The 20,622-nt window shown below is 40.8% G+C and overlaps 1 protein-coding gene across 6 annotated transcripts in view; it reads left to right on the forward strand.

Moving 5' to 3' along the window:
- STRA8 (stimulated by retinoic acid 8) overlaps window positions 1-18,439 on the forward strand; it is a 39,703-nt gene extending 21,264 nt beyond the window's left edge. For 5 of the 6 annotated variants that reach the window (XM_089523839.1, XM_089523835.1, XM_089523837.1 and 2 more), the window contains 6 exons: window positions 1,918-2,002; window positions 2,943-3,092; window positions 6,028-6,313; window positions 8,736-8,812; window positions 9,951-10,062; window positions 16,450-18,439. In XM_089523839.1, the coding sequence (XP_089379965.1) occupies window positions 1,918-2,002; window positions 2,943-3,092; window positions 6,028-6,313; window positions 8,736-8,812; window positions 9,951-10,062; window positions 16,450-16,527 (788 nt within the window). In that variant the 3' untranslated portion in view covers window positions 16,528-18,439. The remainder of the gene's footprint in view (window positions 1-1,917; window positions 2,003-2,942; window positions 3,093-6,027; window positions 6,314-8,735; window positions 8,813-9,950; window positions 10,063-16,449) is intronic. The other variant, XM_089523836.1, reaches the window with a different exon arrangement.
- Window positions 18,440-20,622: the final 2,183 nt, after the last annotated feature.

Consider the following 20,622-nt stretch of genomic DNA (forward strand, 5'->3'; position numbering starts at 1 on the left):
TACGGAAGTCTGATCTATCCCCATGTCTAAATGTTCATATTTTTGTTGAATGGTGTCTAATTAGATGAATCATACACTGGCACTCATGTTACTTGTACACTTGATACAACGAGGCCTTGTTACCCAGTGCCTTTTCAGTAACATGTGCAGTGAGATAAAGGCAGGGTGAATTATATCACAATTGGAGGTGGCATGTACTCACAGTTGTACAATGAATATGCCACTTTGTTTAAACATGTACACCCCTTCTGTCAAATACAGCCAGCAGCAGAAGGGTAAAATGCACTTGCGGCCTACTAAGAGGTAGACTGCTACTACATAGACTGCTAGGCTTCTTGTTCCTTCTGACATTCCATCCCATAGATCTCTGATTCTCACAGATAACAGATGAGGTGCTCCATTTGTGGCTCCGCCACTCTAGACCAGTGGTCCCCAAACTGTGCTCCTTAAGGGATTTTGGATTTCAGCTCCCAGAATCCCAGACTAATGGCCAACATGGCTGAGGCTTCTGGGAGCTGAAGTCCAAAATCTCTTAAAGGGCACAGTTTGGAGACCACTGCTCTAGACCAGGGGTAGGCAACCTGCGGCCTGCGGGCCGGATCTGGCCCGGCGAGGCCTTGGGACCGGCCCCAGCCCGGTCCTGCCGCCGATTGCCACCGGGGCCTTTGGCCTATCAGGAGGAGGCGGGCAAGCGGCGGGCAAGGGGGGGGCAATTGTCTATTAGAAGCCTCAGAAACATGCATTTATATTAACATTTTTTAAAAAATCAGCAATTTTTTTTGCGTGTCCTCCATTTTTTATAAAAAAAAAGTGCCCTCCATTTGTAAATTTTGTCCTACATTTGTCCCGGTTTGTTATATATATATATATATATATATATATATATATATATATATATATAGGCTTCGGCCCCCCAGTTGTCTGAGGGAAAGCAACCCAGCCCCCGGGTCAAAAAGGTTGCCTACCCCTGCTCTAGACTGTAGTCCAGAGCTATACACGTGTGTTTGGATGTTTCTCTAAACAAGAAAATTCCTTGCCCATAGGTTATTAGTATTTCAGGGAGAATGCTTTGCAGTCTAATGCAGTTTGTAGGGCTGGCTTTGCTGTATAGCAGAATGAGGCAACCCACTTCATGTGTAGCAGAATAGCAATAAATAAAATGGTGTCTAAATTGTGCAGGCAGGCTTTTTAGAATGTTGGTCCTATTTAGAGCAGAGGCAGAGAGGAATTTAGACTCTGACTCCAAGAGCAAAATGTCTTCATTGGGCACTGCCAACCTGTTTGGTCTCTTGGGATACCGTCTTTTATGTTAAGGAGTTTATAACTGTCAGTGTAGATACTAGTAAAATATTAAATTTGGACCAGGGGGACCTGCTTTACAATCTTAGCTCAGCCATGAAATTTACTAGTTCTCTTAGGTTATTTCACTTTCTCCCAGCCTAAATTACCTCTTTGTGTTGCTTACTATTTACCAGTTCAGAGTATTTGTCTATCTAACCCTGTATTATCCACTCTTGACAGGCATTGGCTCCTCAGGGCTTCAAGTAGAGAACTTTCACATCACTTGCTACCTTGTCATTCTAAATTAAAATATATGGGATTGGACTTGATGCATGCAAAGCATATACTCTGTCCTTCAGCTGTAGTCCTCAAATCAGAGCTGCATTATTTTTTTAAATTATTTTTTAAAAATGTAATTTTTAATTTGATAATCCTTGCCAAGCTTTTATAGTTTGCTGCTTTCACCATATAGTTTGGGAAATCAGAGTAGTAATAGTAATATCTATTGTTGCTAGTATTGTTGTGATAATTATTAGTCTCTTTCCATACCCACATCACTTTATTGAGGTAAGCCTGTTGAGGAGCAAGCCTCATAATATGCCAGTTTGTGATAGTGGTTCTTTCTGCTGGCAATAGAGGTTTTAAATCTGGAAGATGGAAACCCGTCAAGCCTGGAGGAAGTAAAGGAAGAATATGTCAAGATATACTTCAACAATGACAGGTAAGACATTGAAAATCTAAACATTCTGAGATCATCCACTTTCAGCCTCTTAAAGCGCCTAAACAACTTCAGGAGAATGAAGAACTTCTGCCTCATGAGGTTTGTTTTATAGACAGTTTACCAGGCTGTGAAACAACTGAGGAAAATGAATGTAGAGCAGAGTAGACTCTAAAATACCGCTCATTTACTCAGTTATGAGTCTCAGTTTCAAACTCCTTTTATTCAAGATATAGCCATGCTAGTCTGTAGAATCAGTATGTAGAGGGATCTTGTAGCACCTTTGAGACAAATGCCCTATACTGACCGGCAGAAAGCACCAGCCTGTGGTCGGAATCAGGGTGCAGCGTCCTGATGACGCTTGTCTTAACTCCACCCCATGGTGCCATTTTGGCGCACACCAGTCCAGTCGGCATGTGCTATCATGATGTACCTCTGGTGCCACGTCCAAATGATGCAATGCTGAAGGGGTGCCATAGAGCCGTGCCGCTGTGGCTATGGCGCCCTTTGGAGAGCATACCCTCCAGAGGCCGGATCAGGGCTGTGGTGTGAAGTTGCCGCAGCCCCAATCTGGCCAGGAAAGGGGGGAGGGCTCCCAGGGACAATCTGTACAGCCCCTAACTAAAGAAAGAAGTTGGCAGCATGAGTATTCTAGATTTATGTCTACTTCCCCAGATGCATTTTAATTTAAAATGCATCTGAGGAAGCAGACTTAAGTTTATGAAAGCTCATGCCGCCAACTTTCTTTAGTTAGTCTTAAAGGTGTTACAAGGTCTCTCTACATACGAACTCCTTTTATGTTAATTTCTTTCTGCCAGTGTAGAATTCTTCTGCATGGTTTCAGGATCCTGGCAGATTATAAAAGAATGGCTCAGAATAAAGTTTTCAATCATGCATTCATTATAAGCGAGGAAACTATGAAGTTTCTCCTTCTGCTTCCCAGTGTAGCACCCCCTTCAAGTGTTACCAATCAGAGTGGCACTACAGTGTGGTATGTGGTTCAGGAACAGGAGAAGAAATCAATAGAAGAGGATATAAATCTAAGGCTTACACAGTCACCGCCTACATCTCCTGATCTCATGGAGTTTGAACGGTACGTGAAACAGCATGTTACTTCCCCCCTGTTGTTGTTGTGTACAGTAAGGTCAATTTAAATTTATGGTGACCCTAAGCCTTGGGGTTTTAATGGCCAAGTGGAGAATTGAACCCTCGTCTCCAGAGTTGTAGTCCATCACTCAAACCAGTATGCCATGCTAGCTGTACCACCAGGTAAAGTATTGTTATGTGCCTTCAAATGAACTCCAGTTTATGTCAACCCTATGCTAGGAATTTCTTGGCAAAATTTATTCTGATGCAGCTTGCCATTGATTTCATCTAAGGCTGAGAAGATGTGACTTCCCAAAGTCACCCAGTGGCTTTCCATGGCTGAGCAAAGATGTGATATAGGGTGAAATTATTTCTGTGTGACTGCATGTCCCCCAAGAAAGGCTCCTATATTTCTACGATTGAAGAAATTCAGCAGTACAACTTATTATTTACAGTGCTTGAGAAATGGGTGAAACTATACCCTGTCATTTTTTCCCCATTCAACACTGTTGCTGAAAGCACACAAGCACACCTGGGTAGTGGAGCCCTGCAGGTAGCTTTAAGTTCCAAAATCCCAGCTCTGAGTGCTAAGACAATTGCCTTTACTTTAATCTTAGAGGTTTGGAGACACTGATGTGGGTACTGTTTTTAAAAAGCCTCGGGAAAGCAGCTGCATTTATCAAGGAACTTTGCAACTTTTACCAAATTTCTATCCATGAGGAACAGAGAAAATATTTGCTTGTATCTGTCAGCAGGATTCAAGTGTTCCAGTCAATGGATCTTTGCAGCTTGAGCACAGTGGAATGTGCTTATAAAAGTAGCCACATGCAAGCTGGGGATAAGTGCTTGATGGCACAAGTGGCAAGCCAATACCTAGAGCTTAGAGGAAAAATGTTTTTTGTTTTGGGTTGCAAAAACCAGAATCTCTCTTACAGGACCTAAGAGATTCTCGGAGTTGTAGCATTGTAGCCCAACAAAGTAACATTTCTAAGCTCTACCAATATCTGGCTTGATTCATGCTTCTGAACAAGTTACTTTCAATTGTTGCTGCTCTTAAGTACTCTTATGTGTGTGGCCATCATATAACACAGGAGTGGCAAACTGTGGGAGGTTAGGGAACCACATTATCCCCTAGGAGACCTTGGGGGGGGTTGCACTGCCCCATCACCTGACCCCACCACACAAAAATGTTCCCTAACGCCCTCTAGGGCTGTAGGGGTGCATTTTTGTCATAGTTTTAGCTTCTATCGCGTCATTTTAGAAGTCACTTCAGGTTTTTAGAAAGGCCTAAAAATATATTGTTTGAGTAAAAGATCTGGAGATCTCAAAAGCTTGTACACAAAGTAAACGAATAAGGATTTTGAATTGTTTCTTATGGCTAAAACAGCTAGGCCACTCTTTTTTGCACAAAAGTTAAGTGTAGTTTGGCCAGATGGTGGCGCAACTTGCTTCCCTAATAACGCTTCTTAAGCCAGTTCCAAATTTATGGTTTACTAATTTAACTGGTAAAACAGCAATGTTCTACACAGAACTTAAATAATTCCTTTCTGGTTTCTGCATCTTCCCTTCCCACCTTCAGTGATACTCATAGAACAAGTCTGGCCAGGCATTTTGTGGTAGCGCAGGTTAATTGTGGCTTCTGCTATAAAGACTCATAACACGTGTGCAATGTTTTCTTTTTTGGCTAGTTCCATACTCAAACATTCCCCCATCAGTACTGTATCATACATTCTGCCTTTAATGCTAGACAACCTTAGAAATTTGGTCCCGCCATCAGAATTAAAGAGACAGGCAGGTGACAAGCCACAGAATGGGGTATAATTTTCATACAGCTGAAAATTGAGCCAATCTGAACCTGGGTTACTCATTTTTTTTGTGCCTTCATGTCATTTCTGACTCATACTGACGCTGAGACAAACCTTTCACAGGGTTTTCTTGGCAAGATTTGGCTTATTCTGAAGCTGAGAGTGTATGAATGACTTGCCCAAGGTCACCCAGGGGGGTTTCTATGGCCAGGTGGGGATTCATTCCCTGGTCTCCAAAGTCTCTGGCATCTTCATTTATAAAAGGGTCAGATAAAAAATGATGACAAAAGCTCCTGCCTAATATTTTGGAAAACTGCTGCCCAGATAGTACTGGGCTAGATGGACAAATAGCATACCTTTCAACATTACACAGATGAAAACTGGCCAAGCAACATTAGTGTGGTCAAGAAAGCAAAAGTTACTAATGAAGAAGGAAAGAAGGAGGGGCTGCAGCAGTTTGCTTTTGCCTTAGCCTACTGGAAGGGCAAGATTCCATCTCCCCCTTGCTGAGTTAACTACTTTTGCCCTTCAGACTCAGGCGCGTTACAGACCACCTGAAAACAGCGGTCTTCCAGCGCCATCATTTGCAACGCCGAGGAGCCCCAGCGGCCAAACCGCATGGCTCCTCGGTGCCGCAAAAAAGAACCCCCAAAATGGCACTTCTTCTTGTGGCGCACTAATGATGCCACAAGGCTCCAGTGGCGCACTCGCAGCGTCATTAATGTGCAACGTGCGGACGCTAGGCGTCCGCGACGTCAAAATGACGGCGCCCGTAAAGGATGCCCTTTCCTAACCCTAGTACCTCCTGGGGACGTACTTTACACCCGTGCGGAACAGGCCTCAGTTTCCAGCAAGTGAAGTAAGCTGAAGACAAAGGGGGGAAGTGAGAGGAGGAGGGAGAAACTGGGATATTTTAAAAGCAGCTGAAAAGTGCAATGACATAGGATTCATGGGGACTGTCCCTGCCAAACTGGGAAATTTGGAAGGTATGAAATAGTCTGGTCTTGTAAGTGTCTTGTGCTGTGTATTGTTTGTATAACTACTACTGTATACACACAGCCTGATTGCTGCGTGTGCTGTTGGGTATAATCCAAACCACATTCTGAGAGTATTTTTTCCTTTTCTGTCTCATTCTAGATACTTGTATTTTTACAAACAGACAGTAGACCTGCTGGTAGATAATGGGGTTGTAAGCCCTGAAGAGGTTACACTACCTGTGGTCTCCATGGCTGTTTCCCACCTATGGCAGGGCCTCCCTGAAGAAAGGAGGGATAGTGTCTTGCAGTACTGTAATCAGAGGCAGAATTTCATCTCTGAGGCGAAGACAGCCTCCCAGGAACCTGCCTGTACCGAGGGCAGTGTGAGGGACAGCGGAATAAATAGCCAGGAAGCCAGTGGTTCAGTAGTATCCACACCAGAAGAGGTGAGAGAACTGATCTTTTTGAGGGCTCCTGCCACATAGTTCTAATATTCAAGAGTCCTGAATTCTGAATTTACATGCTCATCCCCCCCCCCCACAAGTTCTGAGTTTACATGCCTGGTGACCCACTATTGGTACATGCTTTGTACATTTGAGTGTCATCCCTCCGATCCCTGACACCACGTCTGATGCAGATATGAGGTGCTTGGCATGCACCCACATGGCCAGATGCCCCATTTCCATATCAAGACGTGGTGACGGGGCTTCCCAGTAGGAGCCACAGCACTGAAATGTAAGGAGAGTGCTGGAGCCATTTAAACAGCTCGGTTTTCCAGGAAACTCTGTGACAATGTGAGAGTCAAATTGGCCCATATTAACGGCAGTTTACCCCAGGATTTGGCTGAGTCATCATTACAGAACTTGCATTGTGAGAGTTGACACAGGAAGAGAAATGAACCACAACACCCCCTGCCATTTTTGGTATCTTTCTCCTGTGAAAATCAAAAATGTTCATCATGCTAGTCAGTTGTTTCAGGTTGTCCTGTTCAAAACCAGGCTCATTTGTCCTCATTAACCCATAGTAATGCCATGACAGTATGATAGCCTAGTGTTATTACATTATTGCCTTAAAAAAATTAAAGAATAGTATAGTGGAAACATTATAGTGTAGTATGTAGTATTAAAGGAGATCCTTGGTAAAAATTTTGGAAACTTTCCTCTGCATTAAAGCAGTCTGAAAAGTGACTTTAAATGGTTAGCAGGCCAAGATTGCAGTGTTATTTCACTATATAACAGCAAGCCATTTATTTCTTTATTTTAAAAAGAAAAGAATCTGAAAACACCAGAAGTAATCCAAGTTTCCCTGCCGAAGATTTCCTTGGGAATCCCTAAGGGAGGGATAACCAGGCCATATCCACACTATACCCATTAATCAGGTGCTCTTGTGCTGAAGTGGAATGAGACATCTGCACTCAAACTGGCTACTGAATCATAGCGAGAAAGATTAGTGGATCATTTTCAGTATGAAAATAATTACAGTCCCAGCGTCTACAGGGTACAACAATACTAGGAGAACCATAATATCATGCGATAAGGCTGAGACAAAAGCAGGACCAAATCACTGCTATGATGGTATAACAATGGTGTGATAAGCACCTAAACCAGTAGTTCTCAACCTTCCTAATGCCGCAACCTTTTAATATAGTTCCTCATGTTGTGGTGACCCTCAATCATAAATGTGGGCAGGCCCACCTGGAGACGGATAGACTAATGTTGTTTTCCAATGGTCTTAGGCAACCCCTATGAAAGGGTTGTTCGACCCCTAAAGGGGTCGTGACTCACAGGTTGAGAACTGCTGACCTAATGTTTAAATGGACTTAACAGTCAGCAGAAGGCATTGAAATCATGCCAGTAGATGGAATGAGGAATATAATGGCTGAATTGATTGGTGATGCCACAAAGTCTCACTAGCTGGGAATTTCTTCACTGGAGACACTGGCACTAGGGACGGGAGTGGATGGATATTAGTTGATAGGTCACAGAGGTGCCAAACCCAGCATTTGCCTTCCTTGCTGTGAGATCTGTGCCAATGCCTTTCCCTGCTAGGAAAACAGACTCCTGTAGATTGTGGTTTTAGATGTACAATTGTGTGGAAAGAAAAGCACCTAACCAAAAAGCAAAATAAAGCATCTGTCAGCCTGCAGAGTAAGCATTACACTGTTTTGGCCTTCTGTAGAAAAGTCCAGCTCATGCTTGAGAAATCTTGGTTATAATTAAGCTGAACAGAAATACAACATGCAGAGAAAAAGGTCATGTTGCTCATATATTCCTTGTGGTATAGAAAGTTAATGTAAACCCTGTTATGTGCTTGTGTGCTCAGGTGAAGTGCACATTAGATACAAAGCATATACTAGATATATTGTGAGAAACAACAAGAACTTCTGGCATGGTTACTGTCTTTCACTATGGCATTTTTATGAATAACTGACCCAGATTCAAGATTTACGAGGACTTGAAATGTTAAGCTCCCAGTGAAACTGGCTGGCTTCCATCCCTCCTTTTAAAAAATTAATTATGGCTACTGCTTATAAAGCCAGTTAGTAAGACTAGACATGGCTAATAATAAGTTGTCTCATCTTAAAGACAGAAAAGCTAGTTTTTTGTTTGTTTCTTTTTTAAAAGATGGATGCTACTAAAAGGTTTTGTATATAATCATTACTTATGGTAGACAGTTTCACCCTAGTATCCAAGTGCTGTTAATCCCTTCCTGTTTAGGAATTTGTGTAAGAAATGCAAGCAGACATGGGGAATATTTTTTTTAATTACTGTAGTTGTATAATGCTTGGCTTAAGAACATCGCGAACTGTTCAAAGCAGAGTACTGGTAATCAAATGAAACACTATTACCAAAATGCTTTCTCTTTTAGATTCTCTTTGAAGATGCATTTGATGTGGCAACCAGTTTCCTTGACAGAAACGAAACTCAAGAAATGTCAAGTCAAAGGTAATGGCATTAATCATATGAACTGCCATATTTTCCCCTAAGGGCTACATGAATTTTAGGAGAGAGACTCATTATGCTAATACCTGAAATGTGAGTTGCTGTTACAGACCGATTTATTCATTAACTCAATACTGAAACACTACCTAATCCACTGTGTGGCTCTCGATTTCTTTTCTTTTTAATATAGGGTGGGATGTGTGCAGTTTTCCAAGTCTCACAGTAGTCCTATCTAGCATAGCCAAATGTGAGGAGCTGTAGATGCAGGGCAAAGATGGGCGGCACGGAGCTGTCCGTCTGTACTGCCCCTTAGACTGTGCTCCCCCCATCACACCTTTGTAATCTTTCCAATATTGCAGTCCTTATTCATACTAAAACCTTATCACACACAGCATTTGGCACCCATGCACACACACACATCCCCTCACAGAAATATGAATAAAAAACAGTCTTATGTTTTTTCTCTTTGTGGGCAGTGACACAATGTCGTATTTCAGGATAGATTTGATAAATCACTGGCAGATGAAAACCATTAACTAAAGTGGCGATTAATTTGCCAGCGATTATTCAAGTTTGCTCAGACATGAACAGGCAGAATAATGAAATAAATGCTGTACGGTAAGACTTTTCTGCTTACATTTCCAGGTGTGTGCACATCTGTGTGTGTCGAGAGGGAGAGAGACTGACTAGGGAACTAGGATACTCTTCTAGAAAAGGAGGTGGGATGGGGCAGTGAACAAGTTTTCCCATCTTGGCTTCCACCCTTTCTTCTTCTCCTTAGTCACTGGTAAGCAAAGCGCACCTAGGCCACACCTACAGCACACCCCCTGATGACCCAGAGTTCATACAGGAAATCATAGTAGAGCAAAAGCAGGAAAGGTTGCCATTAACAGGTTTTTTGTATTAATAAAAATAAATGATTTCCAACAGTTTCCCACAGGAGAACAACAGAGGACCAATGGCATCGTGCGATAAGGCTGAGGCGATAGCTGGTCTAATGCTTTGCTATGACACCATGGTGCAAACAGACCTATGTCTAATGAAACAATAAACATGCTTAAAGTAGAGGGTAGGCCTCTCGTTCTCTTCCCTAATGCAAGATTGATGGGGGACTCAACATAGTTTCATCTTCTGTTTTTAGCTCATCTTTCACAGGCTGCACTTCAGAAAGTCAGGAGGATAACCATCACCTCTATCTGCAAATCCTCAGCTTCTTGAAAAGCTTGTTTTTTGCTAGCACGCAACCACCACAGGTAGGACTTTGCAAAGTGCTTGTTATAATGCAACTTAACCTCTATTTATAATATTTCAAGTCATGTCAGGACCACTTTGTGGATGGCTGGAACTATGAGAGCTCAGTCAAGAGTCATTTCAGCATCTGGAAATAAAAGCAAATTCTATATGAGTGTGATAAATGCCAAAAGCTATAGGGGAATCCAGTTTGATTTCAGGGTCTTTCAGGTATGACATCGAACTAGGTGTACTTAGTAAAAAGTTTCATTTCTTCTTGGTCCCTGTGAATCACACAAATGAGTTTTGCACTTGCGCACAACCTCTTGTGGAATATTCTAGGGCTGAGCATTTTTGTCAGGAACTTTGCCTTCACTTCCTCAAATCACACATGCCTAGCTGGGGCTCAGCCATTTCTCATCAGCAATTTTTCATCTGCCTACTTTTGTATGAAACCTCTTTCTAACAAGATGTATTGATGATCTTGTTTACAGTTGTTACTGACATCCAAGGTTGCATCTGTATCCTGCACTAACAGTGAATTCCAAACATGGATCTTTATGCCAACTATATTTTTGGCAGACAGACCAAAGGAATACAACAAAACAGTTTCATTTATATACTGTTTCATACTGAACTAACAGTAAGTGCGTTACAAAGTGTAAGCTAATTTCCCCCAACAATCTGGGTACTAATTTTAGCGACCTCGGAAGGATGCAAGCCTGAGTTGAGCTTGAGCCCTTTCGCTGGTATTGACCTCGCAACCTTATGGTTTTGAGTGAGTGGCTGCAGTACAGGCATTTAACCACTATGCCACCAGGGCTATTGACAGAATATATATTATAACATGCTTATATTGACAGAATATAAATTATACCATCTATTATATAAAATGATGTAATAGAGAAGTTTTAGCAGGCTTATGGAATGAAAAAGTTTGCAGAAGTTGCAAATACCTTTTGGGGGGGGGGAGGAGCCTATTGTGAGGCCTTTCCAGTAACCACTGAGTACCCCTACTCAGCAATTTGGGGTGGAGATGGAGAAAATTCAAAAATCAGGAGAAAGGAAACCCATTCATCCCCACACATGCACACACACATGATACGTACACATGAATGTCCTACAGCAATGTATCGTATATTGAGGGGAAATCTATTTACGTACATGGGAAGTTTTTTTGCAAGGAAAGAGAAGGGGGTGGGCTCCCAATTTATGTTAAAACCTAGATTTTTAGTAGACATTAACCCTTTGCCTCCACTGCTTTCCCAATCCAGAAGGCACCCCGAGTAACCACAATATGTATTGCTAAAAAGATCTCTTGGAACAAATGCAAACAGGAAATGGGTGAGTGTTACAGGGGATGTAACTCTTTCTCCCCAGTGTAGTCCAGATTAGGCATCACATGCCTACAATTTGTACCGACCTAAATGGATCAATTTGTTTTAATTGATTATTTCCTGGGAAAGCTGGAAATGGAATGCAGCAGGGAGGAAAAGGTTACCCACCTCTTTAATTACTACACAAACATACAATGCAAGGTTGCTGATTTTTCAGGGTGTCTGCATTTGCTGCTCCTCCATGCTGTCTCTCCCTCTGTGGTCAGCATGGAAGCTTAGAAAGAGATGGTAAGGTCACGGAGAAGTCCCAGAGGCTAGAGGGCAACATTTTAAGCCCGTTGTGCCCGCATAGGAAACCTCTAAAGTCCTCAATGCCTGTTAATGGTTGATGATAGCATATTTGTCAAATCCTTTCATGATTTTATCATGACCAATACTCAAGATTTCTTGATATTACTTTGAAACATGAGATAAATTTCTCATTCATAGGGTTATCATATGTCAATGCTGAGTTGATGTCAATTGACAACAGATTTCTCCTACTTTGATTGAACATGTATTTTATCAACTTAATAAAATTACAAAATAATTTGTAATAAAATAACAAAGGGACTTTCATTTATCAGAGACGGTCAGTGTGATCCTATTATATTAGCTTAGGAGGAACAATGGGTATTGTAATGTTTATTCTCCACTAAATATCCCCAGGATGGCAACTAGAGTTGTATATATATTTTAAGAACAGTTGTTTGAGCTTGACATACTTATTAAGAACATCTGTTGGAAATACGTATATGATACTCCCATTCATAAAAAGGTGGTTAACCAGATTTGACACCTGCTATGCTGCCTGGTACATTATCATGTATAAGTGCATTGTCTTTAATCTAGATACTTCTAATTGTTGTCAGCAGATCCTCCCTGCCTTCTAGCTTCCTGCAGGGATTATGTAGGCAGATTTCAAAGTGGTGTGGAACAGGACATAACTGGCCCATCTAGTTTTGATGGGTAAAACACTATTTTGATGGCAGATAATTTTTCTGTGCCCTCTAATCTCAGGACCAAGTATTGTACTTGCTATGAATCAGAATTGGGATGTTATTTATTAACACCACAGCCTTTTTGAACTATAGCTTCCAAAATCTCCCCAAACAGGATGACCACTGGCCACACTGCCTGGGAGCAGGATTCTGGGAATCATAAAATAATAATTATAATAAAAAACTTTCCCCACTTTGCCATGCATGGGTAGGAGTATAGTAGTAGCACCCAGTGAGGAAAGGGCTAAGTTTGCCTTTTTTGGGATCCATTAATGGATCCATTAAAATTTGCCTTTGTGATGTTTGCTGCTTCTCTTAGTTATTGAGGCAAAATAGTTCGAATAAGTACCCATCGCATCTTTAGCAAGGAATAAGAACAACCCAGTTCACTTGCATATGGCCTAGAGGACCTATGCTTTTAGATGGGAAAATAATTATCTCTCAGCCAGATCATCCTTATGAAATAACTTCCATACTGTACTCCCATGATATTTCAGACTGTATAATGACCAGATTACATGCAAACTGCAAGAAAAATCAGAAGTAAAACTCTGTAGTTGGCATTCCAAACCAAGGCCCAATGCCAGCAGACTGTTTGTAGCCACCACTATAAGCACCCATGTCTTTCTTACTTTTCTTTTTACACTTTTACCAATTCTACTCTTTGATCCTGAAATATATTGTGGGTACTTCACTGGTGAAAGCAATTCTATGAGCACATAGTGCTATGTTTGGTTTACAGAAGAAGTGATAAGGGCTAAACTGGCATTTTAGCAGTCCAGAAAGAAGACTTGGGCACTGCCCACTCTCTTGTAGCATGTGTGCCTAGCATAACCAGAGCTTGGAAGGTAATTTTGGACCACAACTCCTGGTATCCCCTGTGAGGGATGCCCAGTACTTATATTTTCTGGGGATTTGAGGAGTTCTGATCAAGAAAGTAGCTTTTCCAAGCTCTGAATAATTTACATTTGGCCAAGCAGGCCATATATAAATTCATGTACAATTGATAGGAAACCCTTCTTGTCCTACTGCTTTTTGTGTACATAAAAGTGGGACTCTGTAGGAAGGCTAAAGCTTAAATCCAAAAAAAGGAATGACAAACCAATCTTGTCTTTTACGGTTTGAAAAAGGACAAGCACTGTAGCATCTGTTCGGTTTGGAAGAGCTCCTGAACAGTATTTCTGCTGTGGAGGAGTAGTTTTTTGCTGCATTGGTACAGATTTTTGTTACATCCACTATTTCTTGAACTAATGCTAATAAAGCCCTATACAGATACACAGTGCTGACAACTAGGTATTGTTGCGAGTACAGCTGAAGCAGTTTTCAAATGGTACAACCCAGCATAACAGCCTCATGTGATAAGATCCTTTCCCTTGATGGGAAAGACTTTTTTAATTCCAACAATATTTTGGGAACTGAGGTCCTATACAGACTGGCATTTTGTGCCGGCCTGTGGGCAAAGTTAGGATGCAGCGTCCACACACTGGACGCCCTAACCCCAGCCCCAGGGCACCATTTTGGCATGTGCTGGTCTACACAGCACGCGCCTTCATGACGTCCCTCCGGTGCTGCATTCACATGATGCAGCACCAAAGGGGTGTCATAAAGCCGCACCGCCATGGCTATGGCGCTCCTTGGAGGGCACAAAAAGGAGCCGCTTTTTGCAGCTCCTTTTTTCGCTCTCCAGAGGCCAAATCAGACCTGCGGTATGCTGAAACGGGCAACCACATGCTGCCCCTTTGGGGCTGTCTGTACAGCCCCTGAATGTCTTAAAAGAAAAGGCTTTTATGAGAGTGATGTAGTTTTACTGTTTCAACAGTACTTTTTAAAAACTGCTGTTTTTCACTTTAATTGTATATTTTAATTTCCCCCCAATGTTGTTGATTTTATGTTTTAACTGTATTATGTTTTAATGTATAAGCCATCTTGAGTCCTAGTTTTGGGGATTAAGCATTGTATAAATAGTTAGCAACAATAACAACAACAGCGGAATGGATTTATATAACAAAGATGCTCCAGATAATGTGATTGTGTGACTGAGTAATCTTCAAGCAGATTTTAGTTAGATTACCTGTCCCATTCCGACTCACCCATCACAGTGAAACAAAAGATTCTGCAGATTTTAGTTGGGCAGGAATAGCAGGTTTCCAGGTGAATGGTTTTGGGATGGACCAAATAGAAGTAGCTGGACTTGTTTACAGATTTCTTTTTTAAAAAATCCAACAGCACCCAGTTTCTTTTAAGGTAACCACAGCAGAATTAAGCCTCAACAAAGATAAATGGCACAACCTAGGACAGTTTTGGTGTCAGCTAGAGCACTGGCCTAACCTAGTTCAGCAACCATTAAATAATTGTCTCTGTTTTCTAGAGACAATGTTTACACGCAGTCTCTTTGGTATCTACACCAAAATCTGTTATGTTAAGTTCATGAGCAATACAAGGGTAGACTATTAATGCTTAAACCTGTAATAAATTCTGCAACAAGGAATCTAGTTTTTCACAGAGTTGGAGATGGGACAGTGACAATGACACAATGGAAACAGGTTTTTTTCCCAAAAAGAAAAATATTAGAACTTGAATATCATTTAGTTCAGTGCTACACAAAGTGGTGGCGTGTGGACAGGGGCTAGTCTGCAAACAATTGGCTACAGGTCTGCAGTTTCCAGGAAAGAAAATAACAATCATAGTCAATGTCATAGTCCAGTCCCCCACATCAAATAACCTAAGCACTGATTTAGATAACTGATGATGGAGGTTTACAAAATTATGAATTGTCTGGACAATAGACAAGTAAACCGATCCAGCATGAGAAAACCATATATGATGGTGCCTTGTGTGCATATCATAGTGCTCAAGCAGGCTGGATGAGCTGTTTGCTATTCATAAAGACTCACATCCAGAGCCTCCAGTCATTTGCAGTGCCAGTGAAGTTTTGTCTCTGCAGATGTTTCAGCTTCCAGATGTTCCAGCCAGCATGGTCAATGGAATTTGTAATTATGGAATTTATAGTTCAGAATACCTAGAGGGACAGAGGTTTTTCCAAATGTGATCAAGAGCTTGATGGAACTGGGAGTGTATTTATGGAAAACATATGGTAGGCACGAGCATTGCACCCTGCTTTTAAAAGCACCAGATGCATTAGCGAAGGAGCCTATGACCACAGAGGCAGTATGACCGATTAACAAAGTTTCCATTATACCCTGCTTGTTAGCCTGAGAGCAATACTTAAGAGGCCATTGTTGGATGTCAAGTGCTGCATTAAATGGATATTTCCTCTAATCCCACAAGGCATTTCTAATATGATTATGTTTCAATTGGAATATACTATTAAAATGTGTATAATTTTACAGATATATACATCTGTTTCATTTTACCTAATCTGTTTGTATGAGAATACAAAAAATTATTAAAAACGCTGGAAAGAAACTGAGGCTTCCTTTCTAAGTCCCATACTGCAATCTAGAAAGGGAATTGGACAGCACAGAGGTAGTCCCTGGTAGCATTAGCTGGGACACAGAGATCCATAAGGCAAAGTTGTTTTTTAAAAAATCCCACATTTTGGTTCCTTAGCACAAAGGTGGGGAAGAAACACAAAGGTGAGGGGTGTGTCTTTTTGTTTAGACTCTTAAAATGCAAGAAGCAAAACCTCAAAATGTAAAAGAATAAATTAATCATATGCATTGATAAGGGAATGGGTGCAAATTAAATAATACATGAAAATATGTACAGTTTACGTCAGTTCTCCCAGATAGGTTGAGCCTATGGTAAAATATCTCTAACCAGGTTGATTGCACTTTTAAATAACAGTATGTAGAGAGATCCTGTAGCACCTTTGAGACTAACTGAAAGATAGAAGTTGGCAGCATGAACTTTCGTAGACTAAAGTCTGCTTCCTCTGATGTGTTTGGATCAAATCCCAATTAAAACTTGATGTAAAATGTTTATTCGTTAACCTGTTTTACCAAATTCATTTGGCTATCTTGCCGGGTTCTAACAGATGGTTTATCCATCTCCACTCCTCCTTTATGTTTAGCAGGAAGAAGTTCTCCAGTTAGATTATGAAACTGTGATGCTGAGATGCACAGAGACATTTGATGATGAAGATTTGTGAATGAACATCTTTCTATTAAGTGGAAAAATTCTAATGGTTACTCAATGACATCTCATTCCTGTACCCAAGATCTCCAGAAGAAGGAATGGGAGATTCTGCACCCTTTTTTATTGGATGCATCGTGTTTGGAATAGTTTTGGTTATGTTGACTTCATAGTTCTTTACCAGTTAAATTATTTGTATTTTTACATGCATTGCAATTTGATATTTATAAACTTTTAAAACTTTTAAAATTGTACATTTGAAGTTTGGTACTAACAGTTGTAAAGTTTGGTACTAACAACTGTAAAGCAGCACACATTGGGAAGAAATCATCATAATTCTGTTTCATAATATTTGTTGTCTCCAACAGCCAAACTAGATGTGAAATAGACAGATTCGTTTGTTATCAGGACAAGAGGTGAAAGGCCTGTAACCCTCCATCCAGTTCAAAGGGTCTCATCATTGTCTGGGATGGTCAATACTGCTGGAATTTAGAGTCCAGTTACATTGGAATACCTCATGATCCCCAACTGTTTTAAATCCAGGAATGCCCCAACACTTATAATAGAGTCAAGGTCTGGTTTTCAGATCTTTATCCCCTCTTTTAGTAATCTAATCTTGTCACATGTTTTCATTCCTAAAGGTCAGTGATGAAGAGAACTCTATATCATAAGAGTTAATGCTACAATATACTTTAAATATTATTAAAGTGCTTATTTTCCGCTATTATGTGCTAGCTCACCTTCAGGATTCTGTAGGATAGACTTCCCTAATAAGAAATTTTGGGGTGAAGGGATCTGAGGAGGTTGGATATGATCCCAGAACAGTCAGAGCAAAAATACATGCCATTCAATATTGTATACAGTTATTCATTTCACTCCCTTTTTAGTGAGCAATTTACTAAAATGCTGCCTGCGTATTTTTCTTCATATAACCACTGGTAAAAATTTTTCAAAGTAGTAGCCATGCCAGTCTCTTACAACATAAAAAGGAGGGAGGGGGGGAAAGGGGAAATGTAGCAGCATCTTTAAGACTAACTGGTTTTTATTTTCACATGAGCTTTCATGGATATAAACCCTCTTTGGATGCAGTACCCAGTGGTATTAAGGTCTCAAGCATAAAGCATATTCATACAGTTGTGGGAGTAAGACAAAATGTAAAGGGATCCGGAGAGATACAAATCATGTCCCTTGCCCTAAATTTTCAAAGGGCTGTGTAAGGTTGTGTAAGATTTTAGATCTTTACAGTGGTCAGTTATTGTTGATGCATGAAAGCAATAAATCTGCTTACCAAAAGTCAGTTTCCCATGGTTCAAAATTCTCTGTAGAAGTTCTATTTGTTTTATTTGAAGTAGCAAGGACTCTTGCATTAATATGTGTAGTGTGCCATTAAGCCTTTGTCTTTTTTCATATCTGTGCTGATGGCTTCAATTCAGCATTTTTGCTTTGTAGTCCAAAGTCCACAACCTGTAAATCCCTTACTGTGTGTCCAGGAAGGTTGAAATGCTCAGTAAGTGATCTTAGGCTATTGCAATTTCTAATCTCAAGTTTGTGTCCATTAATCCTCTTGCATAGAGACTGTCCTGTTTGTCTAGTGTAGAAATAGAGGGGCACTGCTGGCATACAATGTCATATATTACATTGGAAGAAGAGCAAGTAAATGTACCTGTGATGTTGTGAGTGATATTATTCGTCCTTGCAATATTACAGCAATACAGATATTGCTGAATTGCTTTCACGTGTTGACATTGATTGAGCACTGTAAAGATCTGAAAGACCCATGTCACCTTTTAGCTGTTTGAAAATTTAGGGCAAGTTTCTGAAAATTTCAAAAGGTCTAAGGAAGGAGTAGCCTGACAGACCCCTCTGGAGCATCCATAGTAGCCATTCTAAAGCAGCCTGCAGCAATGAAGCCAGTAGCATATAGGGGTGTGTGTGTGTGTATTCTTGAAAGGCAACTTTCTCCTCCTGAGATTTCTCCCCTGCCCTTAGGTCAGTGGGGACAGAGCCAAGATTCTGGAAATCCTAACCACCACTGTTTCCCCTTTTATTCTGTGGGTAATGATTCTCCTGTATGAATATACTAAATATTTTCCTTACCAAGGTGCACACTCATGGGTTGCTAAGTAGTTTTGATCAGGGATGTTAAACATTTGAGGTCCAGACCTCTCAACTAGCAGATATTATGGGGGCACACACATTTTTCCAGCCTTTTAGGTGAGGTAGGGGAGGTTGGTGAGGACAGTGATAAAAATCCCAGCTTCCAAAGATGTTCCTCTCTATGCAGTCTCAGTATACCTCCACTATCAACGGTCCTAGCACTACTCATTTTCTACATCCTTCTTTGGCTACAAATGGCTGGCAGCTGCAGATTTCTCATTCTGCTCTTTTTCATTGCACTTATTTCATTCACTATTCTCTTCCTTGCTAATTAGTTAATAGCAAATTTTGAAAGGAAATGGAGCTGGAAGAGTATGGCCCTGTAGGCATTTAATGACTCTGTCCCATCTTGGACAGAACTTGGAGGCCATGCAGCACCAGTACGGATATCTACCCAGTCATAACTCCCAGAGTTAAATGGGATTTCCTGCTGACAAATGAGTATAGGAATGTATCCTAATTGATGCAGATGGGGGACAGGTAGCATACATTATTATAGCCAAAGCTATAATAAAACCCTTATATTTGACAGGCTTTTTCCTGAGTTACCCTGTTTTTTAAAAAGCATTGTGACTTAAATCTAGTGTTTGAGTTCAGTTAGGTATAACTGTGACTATTGTGAAAAGTGCAAATTCCAAGTTGGACATAATTAGAAAAGGAATCAGAAGTAAAACTGCCCGTATCATATACCTTTATATAAAGTTATGGTGTGGTCACATCTGGAATAATGTGAAAACCATTCTGGTCCCTGCACTTAAAAGGATTATTGTAGAGATGTAAAAGTTGCAGTAAAGTGGCTGTTTAGTTTGTGAAAAAAAGTTAAGTAAGGGGAGACATCATAGAGATGAATAAAAGCGTGTTGCTATCATAATCCTGGAGCCCCAAATCATCCACTGAAACTGAAGGGCTAGAGACTGAGAACAGATAAAAATTAGTAAATAATTAAAGAAAAATAATTTAATATTAAAGAGGATTGTCCACGCCATCGTATTTTCAATTTCTAAGTCTGGTTATGGGAGATGGATAGTGAGGAAAACTGATGGAAAGAAGATCAATTTATTTGAAATGTGATGCTGGAGAAGAGTTCTAAAGATACTGTGGACTACTAAAAAGACAAGTAAGTGGTTCTTGGAGCAAATCAAGTCTCAACTCTGTAGAAACCAAGATTGAAAATGTTGTATTTCGGACATATCATGAGAAGACACACTCACTGGAAAATAATATAATGCTTGGTAAGGTAGAAAGCAGTAGGAAAAGAGGGTGGCCCCATTCCAGATGGGTGAGTCTGCAAGACCTGGGTAGTGCTGTTGATGGCAGGATGACTTGGACGTCTCCCAATTCATAGGGTCGCTGTAAATTGAAGCTGTCTTGACAACATTTAACAACCCTGCCGTGCCAGTTGCAAGTTGTAAAAGCCAAACACAAAAGGGAGGGAAGTTTGGGTGCAACCCTTCCCTGAGTTGCATTTCAGTGACTAACAGGGCTTTCCTATCTGTAACATTGGGCCAGATGTTATGAATTGCATCTTGTTCAAAAAGCAGGTGTTCCAGTAACCCAGAATGTTAAAAATGCTCATATATTTATGGCCTTTATTTTCTGAATGTACCAATTCCTGCACCTACATCCTTACTCATTTGAGAAGGTTAGTGGAGTCATGCAATGAACCGCTTGCTCACTTGTTCAACCATTTGAGTTTGTTCCATGTGAACACTCAAAAACTCAAGAGATCAAGATGGAATTCATAATCCCTTCTCCATGGTAATAATTAATCCTCATTGATGTGAGTGGCACCAGGGCACTCTTGCTCACTCGTTGCAAAGTGGCCTTGCCAGTTCAAGACCATCCCAGGCCCTGTGGTTCATGAACCAAAATCTGAGACACAGAGATGCCCCCTGGTGATGTCATTATGCATTATACATCATTATACCAACATACAGTACCAACACATTTGCTC

Source organism: Sceloporus occidentalis, unplaced genomic scaffold (genome assembly GCF_023333645.1).
Source record: "Sceloporus occidentalis isolate IW3139 unplaced genomic scaffold, rSceOcc1.0.p SCAF_5, whole genome shotgun sequence".
Taxonomy (NCBI): domain Eukaryota; kingdom Metazoa; phylum Chordata; class Lepidosauria; order Squamata; family Phrynosomatidae; genus Sceloporus; species Sceloporus occidentalis.